At 41.1% G+C, this 17,904-nt stretch overlaps 2 protein-coding genes across 2 annotated transcripts in view; one reads left to right on the plus strand and one right to left on the minus strand.

The window, feature by feature from the left end:
* Window positions 1–787: 787 nt before the first annotated feature.
* LOC133549760 (cyclin-G2-like) lies at window positions 788–17,275 on the minus strand. The gene is made up of 7 exons (XM_061895513.1): window positions 17,144–17,275; window positions 16,945–17,076; window positions 11,169–11,422; window positions 11,020–11,098; window positions 10,859–10,957; window positions 6,477–6,679; window positions 788–1,397 (listed from the first exon to the last, which is right to left on the minus strand). Exons 1-7 carry the CDS (start codon window positions 17,273–17,275, stop codon window positions 1,262–1,264), a joined length of 1,035 nt encoding a protein of 344 aa, XP_061751497.1. The 3' UTR covers window positions 788–1,261.
* LOC133549733 (coiled-coil domain-containing protein 158-like) overlaps window positions 7,865–17,904 on the plus strand; it is a 100,301-nt gene continuing 90,261 nt past the window's right edge. The window contains exon 1 of the transcript XR_009806169.1: window positions 7,865–11,472. The gene's annotated coding sequence lies outside the window, so the exon portion shown is untranslated. The remainder of the gene's footprint in view (window positions 11,473–17,904) is intronic.

Here is a 17,904-nt window from a genome sequence, read left to right on the forward strand (position 1 = left end):
GTTTATATCACAACCATTAATGTACTCTGTGTCACCCAGTATGCCTTGCAGTCGTGTGCGTGTTGCTGCGGAAACCACACACAAAATGATGCTGGACTGACAAGCAGATCGTACATGATGTAGTAGGCGACAAAGTCAATGGCTTCATAGCACGCCCTAATACTTATTATCTGGGTGACTGCCGGCAGTCATTCAAGAGAATAGTAGCGTCTCCTATTCACTTCTTAGTTTTATGACACGGGTCTTAAATGGCTCTTTGAATTGCAAAGGATACCGATCCCAGAACCATGTATATCAAATATTTCCGGATGGTTCAACCGCCACCCGCCCGAATCTAATTAAAATCTATTTTTTGTCATGTCAACCGCCCGACCCGCGGTTTACATGCGGACTCCACGGATGAGACCGCAAACCGCGCATCTCTAGTATGTTTAAATACACTTGGAAAGAAAATAAAGTTGTTAGTTTTCCAACAGGACAATGACCCCAAGCACACATTAAAAGTGGTAAAGGAATGGCTAAATCAGGCTAGAATCAAGGTTTTCGAATGACCTTCCCAAAGTTCTGACTTAAACGTGTGGACAATGCTGAAGAAACAAGTCCATGTCAGAAAACCAACACATTTAGCAGAATTGCACCAATTTTGTCAAAACTCAAAATGTTTCACATCATAACTGAATACACCAAATATCATACTGTAACCTGGGATCTGACTCAAGCATTTTGTTGTGACTTGTGCAGCCCTTTGAGACAAAATTTGATTTAATGAATAAAACGGACCAGAAAGTAGTATTAAAAGTTATTTCATTGTAACATGTTCTGATAACATCCACTCTGGCTTACATTCACACACAAAATGTTTTTTCTTCATTCTTTCCAAGTTATGTACATTTTTCTCTCTTAACAAACATGAAGACTCAGTCACATTATTGCACATTATAGTAACAACACACAGTAAGAAGGGGATTTTATACGGCCCCATTTGTCACGCTTTGCCTGACACATGAAACGTGACAAATTTCAGTTGCCATGTGCCCCGCTTCCTCTTACACGAGATCCACCCAGAAATGGCGCCTTTCCCTACTGCATACCGGCACTTGTTTTATTAATAAGGACAGGAATTAGCATGTTAGCAGGTTTGTTGTCTGGAATGTGCGGACATGTGAGGTCACATGACGGCAAGCTGCCAAAATGTCATTTTCATGGGAGTAACAAATCCTGGAGGTTGACTTTCATGACGAAGTCGAGGTCTGTGTCGTGGTTACGAGGCCGTTCGGTGCGTGGTTTTGTGCGTCGATGAAGGAAACGACGCAGGAAAGTAGGATCCTTCGCCCTTGCTGCCCAACGAGCCGCACGGACTGTCTTCGCCACAGCTCGTGTCCTCGCCAGAGTCCTCGCTGCAATCAAAGACGCCATTTTAGCAGGGCTTCACTGTGGTGCAGACCGCTAATGCTACAGCTAATTTAGAACTGCATTAAAGTAGGGTTGTTTTGATGAAGGTTCTCATGTGAGTGAAATTGATCCATACTGACCGCATGTATCAACTCTACATTTTTCAATGGTGAGGGCTATAGACATTTTAACACCATTAACACAACATTTAAACTATTACTTTTTTCTCTGTTATTACATACAATTGTTTGATGAAAACAAAGTCAAAAGTAAGTACACAATAATGAAACAAAAGCAAAAACTAATATCTACTACTCTTTTAAATCCTTTGGTTATCAAAGGTTATCAAAGTCCCCTTGTATCCACAATTCGTAAACATTAATACAAATATATATATATATATATATATATATATATATATATATATATATATATATATATATATATATATATATAAATGTACACATTTGTATGTGTATATATACACATATATATACACACACAAACATATACAGTAGGGGCAAAAAGGTATTTAGTCAGCCACCGATTGTGCAAGTTCTCCCACTTAAAATGATGACAGAGGTCTGTAATTTTCATCATAGGTACACTTCAACTGTGAGAGACAGAATATGAAAAAAACATTGTAGGAATTTTAAAGAATTTATTTGTAAATTAAGGTGGAAAATAAGTATTTGGTCAACCATTCAAAGCTCTCACTGATGGAAGGAGGTTTTGGCTCAAAATCTCACGATACATGGCCCTATTCGTTCTTTCCTTAACTCGGATCGGTCGTCCTGTCCCCTTAGCAGAAAAACAGCCCCCAAAGCATGATGTTTCCACCTCCATGCTTCACAGTAGGTATGGTGTTCCTTGGATGCAACTCAGTACTCTTCTTCCTCCAAACACGACGAGTTGAGTTTATACCAAAAAGTTCTATTTTGGTTTCATCTGACCACATGACATTCTCCCAATCCTCTGCTGTATCATCCATGTGCTCTCTGGCAAACTTCAGACGGGCCTGGACATGCACTGGCTTAAGCAGGGGGACACATCTGGCACTGCAGGATTTTATTCCCTGTTGGCGTAGTGTGTTACTAATGGTAACCTTTGTTACTTTGGTCCCAACTCTCTGCAGGTCATTCACCAGGTCCCCCCGTGTGGTTCTGGGATTTTTGCCCACCGTTCTCATGATCATTTTGACCCCAGGGGATGAGATCTTGCGTGGAGCCCCAGATGGAGGGAGATTATCAGTGGACTTGTATGTCTTCCATTTTCTGATAATTGCTCCCACAGTTGATTTTTTTCACACCAAGCTGCTTGCCTATTGTAGATTCACTCTTCCCAGTCTGGTGCAGGTCTACAATTCTTTTCCTGGTGTCCTTCGACAGCTCTTTGGTCTTGGCCATAGTGGAGTTTGGAGTCTGTTGTTTGAGTCTGTGGACAGGTGTCTTTTATACAGATAACGAGTTCAAACAGGTGCCATTAATACAGGTAACGAGTGGAGGACAGAAGAGCTTCTTAAAGAAGAAGTTACAGGTCTGTGAGAGCCAGAGATCTTCCTTGTTTGAAGTGACCAAATACTTATTTTCCACCATAATTTACAAATATATTCTATAAAATTCCTACAATGTGAGTTCCTGGATTTTTTTTTCCACATTCTGTCTCTCACAGTTGAAGTGTACCTATGATGAAAATTACAGACCTCTGTCATCATTTTAAGTGGGAGAACTTGCACAATCGGTGTCTGACTAAATACTTTTTTGCCCCACTGTACATGTATAGAAACATGCATAAAATTATATATGTATATAATACATACATATATATGTATATATAAACATAGGTATATATATTTATGTACTTTTTATGTGTGTGTGTGTGTGTGTGTGTGTATATATATATATATATATATATATATACACACATACACACACACATGGGGTGGTATAGCTTGGTTGGTAGAGTGGCCGTGCCAGCAACTTCAAGGTTGCAGGTTCGACCCCCGCTTCCGTCATCCTAGTAAATGCCGTTGTGTCCTTGGGCAAGACACTTTACCCACCTGCTCCCAGTGCCACCCACACTGGTTTAATTGTAACTTAGATATTGGGTTTCACTATGTAAAGCAAGGCAAACTATGATGCGTTCAGCAAAAAATCGGAACATACGTTCTACTAAAGTGGCAAATTATGACGCGTTCAGTTTATCAAAGCACCAAGCAAACAATCGGAACATGCGTTCTACTAAAGTGGCCAATTATGATGCGTTCAGTTTATCAAAGCACCCAACAAACAATCAGAAATATCCCGTCATATCAATTCCTAGATATGGTCTTAATTATTCTAAGTGCACTACGCATAATAAACACAACATTATTAATATTGCTACTACGGATAATTTGATCAAAAATTCCCTAAAACAGCCCACTACCTATAATATAAGCATTTTAAACATAAGATCATTGTCTCCCAAAACGTTATTAGTTAATGAGGTCATCAGAGACAACAATCTTAACGTCATCGGTCTCAGCGAAACCTGGCTTAAACCAGACGACTTTTTTGCGCTAAATGAGGCATCTCCTCCTCACTATACGTATGCACATATTGGCCGTCCCCTTAAAAGGGGTGAGGGGGTCGCACTAATATACAACGAAAACTTTAACCTTAGTCCTTACATAAATAATAATTATAAATCGTTTGAGGTGCTTACTATGAGCTCTGTCACACCGCTGCCTCTATACCTGGCTGTCATTTACCGCCCCTCAGAGCCCTATTCGGACTTAATCAATGAATTCTCAGAGTTCGTTGCTGATCTAGTGACGCACGCCGATAATATAATTATAATGGCGGACTTTAATATCCATATGAATACACCCTATCGGACACACCGTGCGTAGCGCTCCAGACTATAATTGATAGCTGTGGTCTTACACAAATAATAAATGAACCCACGCATTGCAACGGTAATACGATAGACCTAGTGCTTGTCAGGGGTATCACTGTTTCCAAAGTTATGATACTCCCGTATACTAAAGTAATGTCCGATCATTACCTTATAAAATTCGAAGTTCAGACTAATGTTCGTCAAACTAATAATAATAATAACTGCTATAGCAGCCCCAACATTGATGCTGCCACAACGACGACTCTTGCTGGCCTACTGGCCTCGGTAATTGCACCACATATGCGGTCCTCTCTAAAGTTCTCCTAGCCATCATTGTCACCGACGTCCCACTGGGTGTGAGTTTTCCTTGCCCTTATGTGGGTTCTACCGAGGATGTTGTTGTGGTTTGTGCAGCCCTTTGAGACACTAGTGATTTAGGGCTATACAAATAATCATTGATGGATTGATTGAAAGCGCTTTGAGTCACTTGAGAAAAAAAGCGCTATATAAATATAATTCACTTCACTTCACACACATATTTACACAGACACACATTATATGTATATAATACATACATATATATGTATATATAAACATAAGTATGTATAGATAGTAATGCGTGTACTGTATATATGTATATATATGTGCATATATATATATATATATATACACACAAACAGACATATATACATTTGTATATATATATACATTTATATACACAGACACATATATCCACATATATACACCTATATATATATATATATATATATATATATATATATTAGGGGTGTAACGGTACATGTATTTGTATCGAACCGTTTTGGTACGGGGGTTTCGGTTCGGCACGCGGGCGTACCGAACAAGTTCGGAAGCAGAAGTCTTCACAAGCTGCTCTGCTTTCTGCCTCTGTCTCTGCCTCATTGTCCCGCCCACACAACCATCTGATTGGTTACATACAAAGCCAATCAGCAGTGCGTATTCAGAGCGATGTAACAGCCAATCAGCAGTGCGTATTCAGACTTCAGAACGATGTAGTCGATGCTTTAGCGTCGCCGTCGAGCAGATATTCGTCTAGCAGGGGAGGAGCGGACTCTACCCAAATTATACTAAACACTTCCCAGTCACAACTATTACAAACATCACTATGAGCCCGTTGACCTTTTAGAAACTTAAACCGCAGCTCAGCTCGCTCACAGTATAGGCTTGAGATGAAGGCTAATTTGCTTTTACCGTAACGTTAGCTCATTTTTCTGTGTGTGTGTGTGTGTGTGTGCGTGTTTTAGGGGCAGCAAAGCCCTGTCTGTCTGTTATTTCATTGAACTCCATTGTGTTTAGGGATGAATAGTCTCTCCTATTGCAATTTTACTATTTTTCAGCTATAGTTACATGAATCATTAGTAATGTAGCAGCCTAGTTTTGAATAGCAGGGTCCCTGCTATCACATGTTGATAAAAATACAACATTTACATAACAAAAGTCAACTACAGGCTTCCCAAATGCTATAATAAATTAAGCATGATGAGTTGACATTAAACAGTTTCAATGGAAATTGTTTAATGTTAAACTTTTTATATGTAGAAGAAAGGTTTTTTCATTATATTTAATCAAAGCAACAACTTCAGGCAGTTTAATGTGGATTAACGTGGGCAGAATTATTATAGTGTTCCCAATGTTAAAAGGATAAAGCCATTGTTTACAAATTTGGTTAATAAATAGCCCAAAAATTTATATTTTGTTGATTTCTTATTGTACCGAAAATGAACCGAACCGTGACCTCTAAACCGAGGTACGTACCGAACCAACATTTTTGTGTACCGTAACACCCCTAGTATACATATATATATATATATATATATATATATATAGCATAGGTAATGGGATAACATCACCCCTGGTGAATACATGTTTTGCACATGTTTGGTAATTAAGAATGCTCAACTCAGCCACCTCCTTAAACCTCTGTCAGTCAAGAGAGTTGTTTGACCTTATTTTGGTTCTATTATATCTTGGTCAGCTTTTTATGCTAGTATAACAGTTAGGAAATTGTTGAAATGTGTAATGACATGCATTCCGTGCTTCACGCCCATCGTGTTGTGGTTACAGCTGGACCCTGGAACAGATCATTTCTATTTCCATGCTTTTTGAATGACAATCTGTTTGTCCCCTGTCTATCTGACGACAGCAAGTAAGAGGTAAATACTGACCTTTCACTCTCGTCCCAGCCGCCCTCCGGTATGGTCGGCAGGCCCGGGACGCTGAAATGAGCGGCGTGGAGCCCCAGCGCCGTCCTCCTGGAGACGATCCACACCAGCTTCTTGTTGTCGGGCTTGTGGCACTGACTGGAGCGGTACTCCTTCATGCGCTGGGACACCACTTGCTGCCAGTGGAGCAGCTCGCTGTCGCTGATCTGGTAAGGAGAGCGCCTCACGTCATCAACACCGTGCAAAAACTGTTCCTAATATTTTGATAGTCACATTTCATGCCGTTTTAATGCCCCTTAAAATGTCCTACTGCAGATTATTATCATGCTATTTGGTGAATTACAATGGGCTCACAAGTCCGTTTGTATTTATTTTTTTCTTTTGTGGTAGCAGCAGCTGCCGGTTGTGGTGGCGACAGCAGAAGTGGCTTTGTTGGTCAAGCCGAAGGAACTTGGCGCCATTAACCGCTCGTGATGAGCTAATAGCATGTGTGATTTCACCGCATTTGTTTTTTTCATGCCTCTGGACATCAAAATTAATGCTTTTTAGGCCTTCCTGTTAATGACTTTTTAATCAACCGTGGAAACCCTGATAATATCAGGAACATTTTTTTTTTCTTTTTTGTACTTTTTTCGGTGTCATATGTTTTGTATTAAAAGTGTGTTTAGAATCAGAATCAGATTTAAAAATACTTTTTTTAATCCGGGGGGTAATTCAGGTTTTTATTATTATTTTATTTATGTTAATGTAAACTTATGTTTAAATTAATTAATTTAAATAAATAATTATGAATACAATAATAATTAATTTAAAACGTCTATAATAGCTACCTCTCTTTGTTTATAATGTATATTTTCTGCTGGATCTACTCTTTTTTTTTTTATGCAGCTGTTACATACAGCAGTATTTTTCAACCACTGTGCCGCGGCATACTAGTGTGCCCTGAGATATAGTCTGGTGTGCTGTGGGAGATTTTCTAATTTCACCTATTTGGGTTAAAATATTTTTTGCAAACCAGTAATTATAGTCTGCAAATGATGTGTTCAGTGTTGGTGCTGTTTAGAGCTCAGCAGAGTAACCGGCCTCGAAGACAGTGGCAGGTGAGTAGATTGCCCAGCTGGGCATTGTTATCTAATCACCTGTCGCCTTTATTAGCAGCAGCCGGACAGAGCCACGAGTGTGGGAGTGGGAGTTGGAGACAGAAAGAGACACACGAACAGAGACACGCGGTTCTGAAAAGTCCAAAAACATATTGCTGGAAAGCAAATCGACACGTGTGTGCATGGAAATAAAAACTTGCTCAACCCTGTACACCAGGCTACAGAAGATCTGTCGGCATCAGGAGATCCCCCCCACCTACCCAAGAGGTAAATTTCCATAGTGCTGTTTTACACTGCAAGCTTGTACAAACAAGAACTCTTACTACGTGTATCTTTCGTGCGTGCTATAGTGTGCTTAGCTGTTGTGTAGCTGCACGCTCCTAGCCCATAGAAGAGAAGAGAAACCTTGTCTACTTACTAGGGGTGTAACGGTACACAAACATTTCAGTTCGGTACGTACTTCGGTTCAGAGGTCACGGTTCGGTTCATTTTCGGTACAGTAAGAAAACAACAATATATACATTTTTTGGTTATTTATTTACCAAATTAGCAAAATCTTCCACCAAAAATATTTTTCTTAGTGGAATATTTGATGTGAAGTAATCATTGATTTTGATTCAATATTATGTTTTGAGCAATGACAGTTTGAAAGAAAAAAAAACAGCTTTGTTTTATTAGTCAACATTGCAACTTTTTCTAAATTACATTTAACCTTTAAGCTTTTTTATTTCACCTTTGTTATGTTTTTGTTTATTTTAACAGTATTTTTAGAGTGTGCCGTGGGCTTTTAAAACATTAGCTGTGGGCCGCAAATGGCTTCCGGGGCACACTTTTGACACCCCTGCTATAGATAATAAAAAACTAAATCTAATGAATCTATGGATAAAAAGCAGAGCCTGGCGACAAATGCACGTTTATCATAACTCTCTCGCTCTCTCTGTCTCTACTCCTCCCTCACGAATGCTGCTGCGTGCACAATTTGTTTTGTTTTAAACCCCTTCTTAAAAGCCTACTGAAATGAGATTTTCTTATTCAAACGGGGATATCAGGTCCATTCTATGTGTCATACTTGATCATTTTGCGATATTGCCATATTTTTGCTGAAAGGATTTAGTAGAGAACATCGACGATAAAATTCGCAACTTTTGGTCGCTATTAAAAAAGCCTTGCCTGTACCGGAAGTAGCAGACGATGTGCGCCGATGTGAGGGCTCCTCACATCCTCACATTGTTTATAATGTGAGCCACCAGCAGTAAGAGCAATTCGGACCGAGAAAGCGACAATTTCCCTATTAATTTGAGTGAGGATGAAAGATTTGTGGATGAGGAAAGTTAGAGTGAAGCACTAAAAAAAAGAAAAGAAAAGGCGACGGCTCCAGGCGGCGTCAGTGGGAGCGTTTCAGATGTTATTAGACACATTTACTAGGATAATTCTGGAAAATCCCTTATCTGCTTATTGTGTTAATAGTATTTTAGTGAGATTATAAAGTCATACCTGACACCAGTGTCTCTGAGAAAAGCCGAGGAGCAAAGATTGCAGCTGCCTTTTTGAGCTGCAGGATTAGGTCGCGTAATCCACTCATGTCTCCGGTAAGAGCCGACTTAATATCACAATTTTCCCATCCAAAAACTTGCTGGTTGACGTAGAGAAACATGTTCGCTTGACCGCTCTGTGTTAAAGCTTGACAACAAACAAAGAAACACCGGCTGTGTATCGGTGCTAAAGGCAGCTGCAATCCACCGCTTTCCACCAAAGGCATTATTCTTTGACGTCTCCATTATTAATTGAAGAAATTGCAAAAGATTCAGGAACACAGATGTCCAAAAGACTGTGTAATTATGTGATTAAAAGAGACTACTTTTAGCCGTAAGTGGTGCTGGGCTAAAATGTCCCCTCCAACCAATAACGTCACAAACACGCATCATTCCGCGACGTTTTCAACAGGAAACTCCGCGGGAAATTTAAAATTGTAATTTAGTAAACTAAACCGGCCGTATTGGCATGTGTTGCAATGTTAATATTTCATCATTGATATATAAACTATCAGACTGCGTGGTCGGTAGTAGTGGCTTTCAGTAGGCCTTTAACCCTGAACGTCCATTGAAAATACACGCAACCCTAACTTAAAATGCCGGACATTTGAGGCATTTAAGAAACTCCACCCGGACAGCCCCACAAAAGAGGACATGTCCGGTGAAAAGAGGATGTATGGTTAGTCTATCGTAGCCCGGTCGCTGCTAGCATGCCGTGTGTTGTGCCTCGGTGTGCATTGTTTACACAACGTGCGGTACGCTACTTAATATGTCCGTGTGGAAACTCGTTCGATACACCTCTGAACTGAACCGAAACCCCCGTACCGAAACAGTTCAATACAAATACACGTACCGTTACACCCCTAGTACTTACTGGAGGACATTGTGATGTTAACTGTCCACATGAAAACACTACTTGTGTCGGCCATTTCAGATGCAAGCAGAGACAATCTGATACTTGTTTTTTGCAGATATTGGGCCGATATCAGTATTAGATCGAGACACAATTTCTGGACTGTAATACAAAAAACTGTCATAAAAACAGCCGTTTTTCCATGAATTGATTAACGTGGACCCGACTTAAACAAGTTGAAAAACTTATTCGGGTGTTACCGTTTAGTGGTCAATTGTACGGAATATGTACTGTACTGTGCAATCGACTAATGAAAGTCTCAATAAATAAATAAAAATCTGATATCAGAACGGGACCCCCCTTGTACTTTTTGTTTGTTTTGTTAGTTAAATGATCCATCCATCCATCCATTTTCTACCGCTTATTCCCTTTGGGGTCGCGGTGGGCTCTGGTGCCTATCTCAGCTACAATCGGGCGGGAGGCGGTGTACACCCTGGACAAGTCGCCACCTCATCGCAGGGCCAACACAGATAGACAGACAACATTCACACTCTAAGGACCATTTAGTGTTGCCAGTCAACTTATCCCCAGGTGCATGTCTTTGGAGGTGGGAAGAAGCCGGAGTACCCGGAAGGAACCCACGCATTCACGGGGAGAACATGCAAACTCCACACAGAAAGACCCCGAGCCCGGGATTGAACCCTGACTACTTAAGACCTTCATATTGTGAGGCAGACGCACTAACCTTTCTTCCACCGTAAAGCCCTAGTTAAGTGATTTAGGATTTATTTTTCAACCCATTTTCTGTATCGTGCTTGTACTACTTGAGGACAATACAACTGCCGATATTGGTACACTCTTAGTTACAAAGTGTCACAAACAGATTGCCCTCTTGCCTACCTTTGCGTGTCTCTGCAGTTGCTGTACAATCTCGGAGGCGGTGTGGGACTGCAGGGTCTCCAACTCCTGGGCGACGAGGGCAAGCGCCAGCACGGACGACTGTGGAGGACAAAGACCACGTCACAGCCTGTTGGCTGTCAAAACCCCCCCCCAGGACTTACTTTGGCTTTGGAGAAAACCAGCCGACATAGGCAGGATTTGAGCTGAGCTTCCAGCCTCCCGACGCCGGGGATCTCCACCCTGTAAACATCAAGAAGAATGTGACGCGCTCGCACAAGGAAGGAGGCTCACGGGTGGAGCGGGCGCTTACCCCTGGGCGCACGCGCAGGTCAAGGCCGAGTGGTAGAGGTGCAGAAAGGTCAGGGCCGTCACCGCAGCCCTGGGCTCCGGGCCCAGTTTCTCCGAAATGACCTTCTCCATGCGGCGCAGGTCCGACTCTGTGAACTTGCTCTGGCTGATGCGAATGAGCTCGCGGCCAGGTGCCACATTGCTGGCCTCCTCCGTCACGCCGGCCGCCAAGTGGAGGCAGCAGACGGCGATGCACGGCACGTGTTTGGGCTGAGCCTGTCGGCGAGACACGTGAGGAGTCGTCTCGTGATGGACTGTTCAACCAGGTCAGTGCGACTGACACACTTTTTAACACCGGTCCTGCCAGTGGTGAGGTTTCTCTCATAAAAAAGTGTCCGCATTTAAAAGTGTGTTTACTTTTGTGCGTCTGCAGCTTTAAAGGCCTACTGAAATGAGATTTTCTTATTTAAACGGGGATAGCAGGTCCATTCTATGTGTCATAGTTGATCATTTCTTTGATTGCTTTCGGTCCCCTAAAGGGGGGGGATTGCCCACATCTGAGGTCCTCTCCAAGGTTTCTCATAGTCAGCATTGTCATGTGAATTCTCCCTGCCCACTGGATGTGAATTCTCCCTGCCCACTGGGTGTGAGTTTTCATTGCCCTTTTGTGGGTTCTTCCGAGGATGTTGTAGTCGTAATGATTTGTGCAGTCCTTTGAGACATTTGTGATTTGGGGCTATATAAATAAACATTGATTGATTGATCATTTCGCGATATTGCCATATTTTTGCTGAAAGGATTTAGTAGAGAACATCGACGATAAAGTTCGCAACTTTTGGTTGCTAATAAAAAAGCTTTGCCTGTACCGGAAGTAGCAGACAATGTGCGCGTGACGTCACTGGTTGTAGAGCTCCTCGCATCCTGACATTGTTTACAATCATGGCCACCAGCAGCTAGAGCGATTCGGACCGAGAAAGCGACATTTTCCCTATTGATTTGAGCGAGGGTGAAAGATTCGTGGAGGAGGATTGTGAGAGTGAAGGATTTGAAGAAAAAAAAAAAAGACGAGGGCAGTGGGAGCGATTCAGATGTTATTAGACATATTTACTAGGATAATTCTGGAAAATCCCTCATCTGCTTATTGTGTTACTACTGTTTTAGTGAGATTATATACTCATAACTGAAAGTCGGAGGGGTGTGGTGACCACTAGTGCCAAGAAAGTCGCAGCTGCCTCTTTGACAGCTGCAGGAGGAATGACACAAGCTCCGCTCATGTTTACGGTAAGAGCCGACTTATTACCACAATTTTCTCACCGAAACCTGCCGGTTGACATGTGGTAGAGAACCATGTTCGCTTGACCGCTCTGTTCCATATTAAAGCTTCACAACAAACAAAGAAACACCGGCTGTGTTTCTATTGCTACAATACACCGCTTTCCACCGACATCTTTCTTCTTTGTAGTCTCCATTATCAATTGAAAAAAATTGCAAAAGATTCAGCAACACAGGTGTCCAGAATACTGTGTAATTATGCGATAAAAACAGACTACGTTTACTGTGATCGGTGCTGGAAGAACATGTCCGCTACCACCGGTGACGTCACGCGCACGCGTCATCATTCCGCGACGTTTTCAACAGGATACTTCGCAGGAAATTTAAAATTGCAATTTAGTAAAGTAAAAAGGCCGTATTGGCATGTGTTGCAATGTTAATATTTCATCATTGATATATAAACTATCAGACTGCGTGGTCGCTAGTAGTGGCTTTCAGTAGGCCTTTAATGCTAATGAGCTCTGTTGCTGTTGTGTACTTGATACACTTTTTCCTGTAACTCTGTGCTTCTTTAATGTAAAACAACATAACATTAAAGAGAGACAGGAGAACATTAGCAACAATGTGATATTCTATTTATTAGGGCTGTCAATCTTTGTGCACCATGCAATTAGATTAGATTATTTGGGGTAACGATTCGATACTGTGGAGCATGGGTGTCAAACTCTGGCCCGCGGGCCAAATTTGGCCCGCCATTTGATTTCATTTGGCCCTTGAGGCAATATCAAATTAACAATAGAGCTGGCCCGCCGGTAACAGCACATTCACCGCTAATACTCATACTTGCCAACCTTCCCGATTTTCCCGGGAGACTCCCGAAGTTTTGTGCCCTTCCCGAAAATCTCCCTGGGCAACCGTTCTCCCGATTTCCACCCGGACAACAATATTGGGAGCGTGCCTTAAAGGCACTGTCCTCTACAACATGCCGTCACGTCCTCTTTTCCTCCATATAAACGGCGTGCTGGCTAAGTCACATAATACATGCGGCTTTCACACACACATACTTGGTCAACAGCCATACAGGTCACACTGAGGGTGGCCGTATAAACAACTTTAACATTGTTACAAATATGTGCCACACTGTGAACCCACACCAAACAAGAATGACAAAACACATTTCGGGACACAATAGAACAAATACTCAGAACCCCTTGCAGCACTAACTCTTCTGGAATGCTACAATATACATCCCCCCGCTACCACCAAACCCCGCCCACTTAATTTTTATTTTATTTTCGAATTTGTTAGCCTGTGGAAAAAGTTAATGTTGATATTTACCTCAGAAGGCTGCAAATAGAAAAGAGGCATTAATTTTTTTGTAATTACATTTTATTTAATATACCACTGATGTTTTTTCGTTTGTTTTTTGAAAGTTGATTTTGCACTATTACGTTATATAAGCTCTGCCTGTTCCATGGGAGGAAGCCCGAGTACCCTGAGGGAACCCACGCAGTCCCGGGGAGAATATGCAAACTCCACACGGAAAGATCCTGAGCCCGAGATGGAACCCAGGATTACTCAGGACCTTCGTATTGTGAGGCAGATGCACTAACCTCAGTTCCACCGTGCTGCCCTATTTAAGCCTTGCTTGTTCAATATTCATTGCAAAACTTGTTTGGGTTCCTATTTAAAGGTCAATTTGTTCAACCTTGGCCCGCGGCTTTGTTCAGTTTTAAATTTTGGCTCACTCTGTATTTGAGTTTAACACCCCTGCTGTGGAGAATGCATATATTTACCATAGTCATGTTTAAAGCAGCTAGTATTTTCCTATGTGTCCCCTTTGGGTTTTTACCATATGTCAGTTCGTAAACTCAGTGTTTCACCTTGAAGGCGCTGTGCTGTCCACATACGGGAATAACATACTCCCTTTTTGTGGAGGAGCCCTTATCAGTTTAGAACTGTATTTCTTTCTGGGTGGGAGGGGCTATTTTCGTACTAAATAAGCTGACTCTTTCCGTTTGATTTTTAGACCGCTTCTTATTGCTGCTATTATAGCATTGTAAGGGCTGGTCTCCTAAAGCTTCAGTAAAACTAGATAATATTGCTATTCTGTCTTGGTGGTCCTTCTTACTCAACATATATGTCATCCGAAAGAACTTGGGAGTGACCAGTGTGTTTTATTCCCTGAGAGGAAGACTGGTCGGACGCAACAATACAAAATCAATACTTTTTAATAACATTGGGTGCCAGTTCTATAATCACCACATTTTTCGGACTATAAGGCGCACTTAGAACCGTTTCATTTTCTCAAAACTCGACAGTGCGCCTAATGTATGGAACAATTTTGGTTGTGCTTACCGACCTCGAATCCATTTAATTTGGTACATGGTGAAATGATAAGTGTGACCAGTAGATGGCAGTCACACATAAGAGATACGTGTAGGCTGCAATATGACTCAAGTAAACAACCAACAAAATAGTGAACATACTGGACAACTTGTCTTTTAGTAGTAAGTAAGCAAACAAAGGCTCCTAGTTAGTCTGCTGAAGTATGCAGCGTTATTTATCATTCTATTATTTTGTCAACATCATGAGGGGACAAGCTGTAAAAATGTATTATCAATCTACTTGTACATTTACTGTTATTGTCTGCTTGTATTACATTTCAACATGTTTTATCTACACTTCTGTTAAAAACTAAAAATGACTTATTCTTCTGTTGTTTGGATATTTTACATTAGTTTTGGATGATACCACAAATTTAGGTATCGATCTGATACCAAGTAATTACAGGATCATACATTGGTCATAATTTAAATTATTGTGTCCAGGGACGTATTTCCTGAGATTATGAATAGAATATAATTTAAAAAAAAAAAAAAGATTTTGTGACTATGAAAAATATTGATGTAATCATAGTAGTATCGACTTCCTGTACTTGGTATCATTACAGTGGATGTCAGGTGTAGATCCACCCGTGGTGTTTGTTTACATTGTGACGCCGTCAGCATGTTTAGCTATTCCTCGTCCTGCAGGGATGATTGACACTTGTTAGAAACTTACTTTGTCGCCATGGTGACAAGGATTAGTGATTTAGAAGTAGCTACATTGTGGATGGACATTATCCGCTAAATAGCTGTCCATGTTTCAAAGCACCTCTTCCTGAGGGTGTTTTAACTTCACCTTTATCGTCAGTTTTTAAGCCAAAATGCGTCCATTCTCCCATTTTCTGTCTACACACTGTGTCTGCTTGTAACTACTCCGTGATTGTGCGCTGCCGAACATGCTCCTCTGCTTGTAAAACCAGCAACGACACGTCATGCCCGGGAACCGGTACTTTTCAGACAGAGTTTAGTACCGTTTTTGATTCATTAGTACCGCGATACGATACCAGTACCGTGGTATACCGCAGTGGTTCTCAAATGGGGGTACGCGTACCCCTGGGGGTACTTGAAGGGGTATGGAAGGTTTTTTTTTAATATTCTAAAAATAGTAACAATTCAAAAATCCTTTATAAATACATTTATTGAATAATACTTCAACAAAATATGAATGCAATTTCATAAACTGAAAAGAAATGCAACAATGCTGTGAACGGGACTGTCGCTGCTGTGTTGGGTAGTGTTGGATCCGCTTTGGACTGGACTCTCGCGACTGTGTTGGATCCATTATGGATTGAACTTTCACAGTATCATGTTAGACCCGCTCGACATCCATTGCTTTCCTCCTCTCCAAGGTTCTCATAGTCATCATTGTCACCGACGTCCCACTGAGTGTGAGTTTTCCTTGCCCTTATGTGGGATGTCGTAGTGGTTTGTGCAGCCCTTTGAGACACTAGTGATTTAGGGCTGTATAAGTAAACATTGATTGATTGATTGATATTCAGTGTGGACATGTTCCATAAATATTGATGTTAAAGATTTCTGTTTTTGTGAAGAAATGTTTGGAATGACGTTCATGAATCCAGATGGATTTCTATTACAATCCCCAAAGAGGGCACTTTATGTTGATGATTACTTCTATGTGTAGAAATCTTTATTTATAATTGAATTACTTCTTTATTTTTCAACAAGTTTTTAGTTATTTTCATCTTTTTTTTCCCCAAATAGTTCAAGAAAGACCACTACAAATGAGCAATATTTTGCACTGCTATGCAATTTAAAAAAATCATAAACTGATGATATAGTGCTGTATTTTACTTCTTTATCTCTTTTTTTCCAACCTAAAATGCTTTGCCCTTGAATTAAAAACATGTTCACAGGGGTTACATCACAAAAAAAAAAAGGTTGAGAACCACTGGAATACCGTACAACCCTAGTCCTCACTCATTTTTGTACCGCGCTGGTACACTCAAAATAAATGGCCTGGTTAATCTAAGTGTGATCAGGATTAGCGCAAAAATTTTGTGTTAAAATAGCAATAGTTTGACCCTGGAACAGATTATTTCAATTTGTATTATTTCCTATAGTGGAAAATTGAGGAGCAAAGGCGTTTTTAGTGTGCATTAAACCTTGCGATGGTCTTACCTTCACATTTGTGAGAAATCTGTCCAGCAGATTGACCGCCTGTGCAAAAGTTTGGGTGCTGTAGCCAAAAAAGCTGGTCAAACCCCACAGCTCCTCCACTCGGGCGTCTCTGCATTTGGCCGACACGCCGTTCTGCGTATGTTTCAGAGGAGACGTGAGACAAAATATTGGGGGGGCAAAAAGTAGGTCAGTGGGTTACCTCAGTTTTCTCCATCATCTTCAAACCAGACTTCCTGGGAAGAAAGTGGTCCTCCACGGAGCAACAAGACTTCAGCTCCCTCACCAGGGACTTGTCCAGCCTTCCACGGTCCCTCATCCTGGAGAAGAACATATTTAACATGAGAGTCTTTAGGGATCCTGCACTGGGCTGGAAGACAAACACTGAAGTGTGCCTAAGAGGTGGAGCAGATCTTCAAGGTCTGCTGTAGCCAAGCCACACCTGCTGGGTGTCAGGTATCACTAAACACCCCCTCAACGCCACCCCAAACATATCTTTTATATAATAAAATACATCCATGCTCATGCAAACTGCTGGGAATGAACAATAACAAAATAGTCAGTTATCGGTGTTAAAAGAAAGTAATGACTTTGCTCTTTTTGAGCTAACAAGCTAATATCATCGACAACGAAGAAAGTAGGTCATGTCTCGAAAAGTTATTTACCTGAGTCCAGGCGAGTCACGTCCAACTGTAAGCACGCGGGAACATTAATGCAAACTATGCGTTCTTAAAAAATAAATAAAAATAACAACAACATGTCAGCTATACTTCTCCGGTGTCGGAGAGGAGAAAAACAACCACTGACTCGCAAGTCAACTACATTACCCGGCATGCACTACGGCGCGAAAACAGGAAGTCCAAATTAACATTTTTACAATAACTCTTACGATATGATATTCAATTTTTTTGGTTTTTATATAGTTAAACAACATATACATAATTTCACGTATTATCTCGATGG

This window comes from Nerophis ophidion, linkage group LG01 (assembly GCF_033978795.1).
Source record: "Nerophis ophidion isolate RoL-2023_Sa linkage group LG01, RoL_Noph_v1.0, whole genome shotgun sequence".
NCBI lineage: Eukaryota > Metazoa > Chordata > Actinopteri > Syngnathiformes > Syngnathidae > Nerophis > Nerophis ophidion.

Bases quoted from the DNA above. Each gene is read 5' to 3' on its own strand.
- LOC133549760 (XM_061895513.1), bottom strand. From the start codon at position 17,275: ATGTTCTTCTCCAGGATGAGGGACCGTGGAAGGCTGGACAAGTCCCTG. The intron at 10,958-11,019 runs GTAAGTCCTGGG...TGTCCTCCACAG, and splicing joins TGGTTTTCTCCAAAGCCAAA to TCGTCCGTGCTGGCGCTTGC. The intron at 1,398-6,476 runs GTCAGTATTTAC...CTTTGATTGCAG, and splicing joins GGCTGGGACGAGAGTGAAAG to CGAGGACTCTGGCGAGGACA.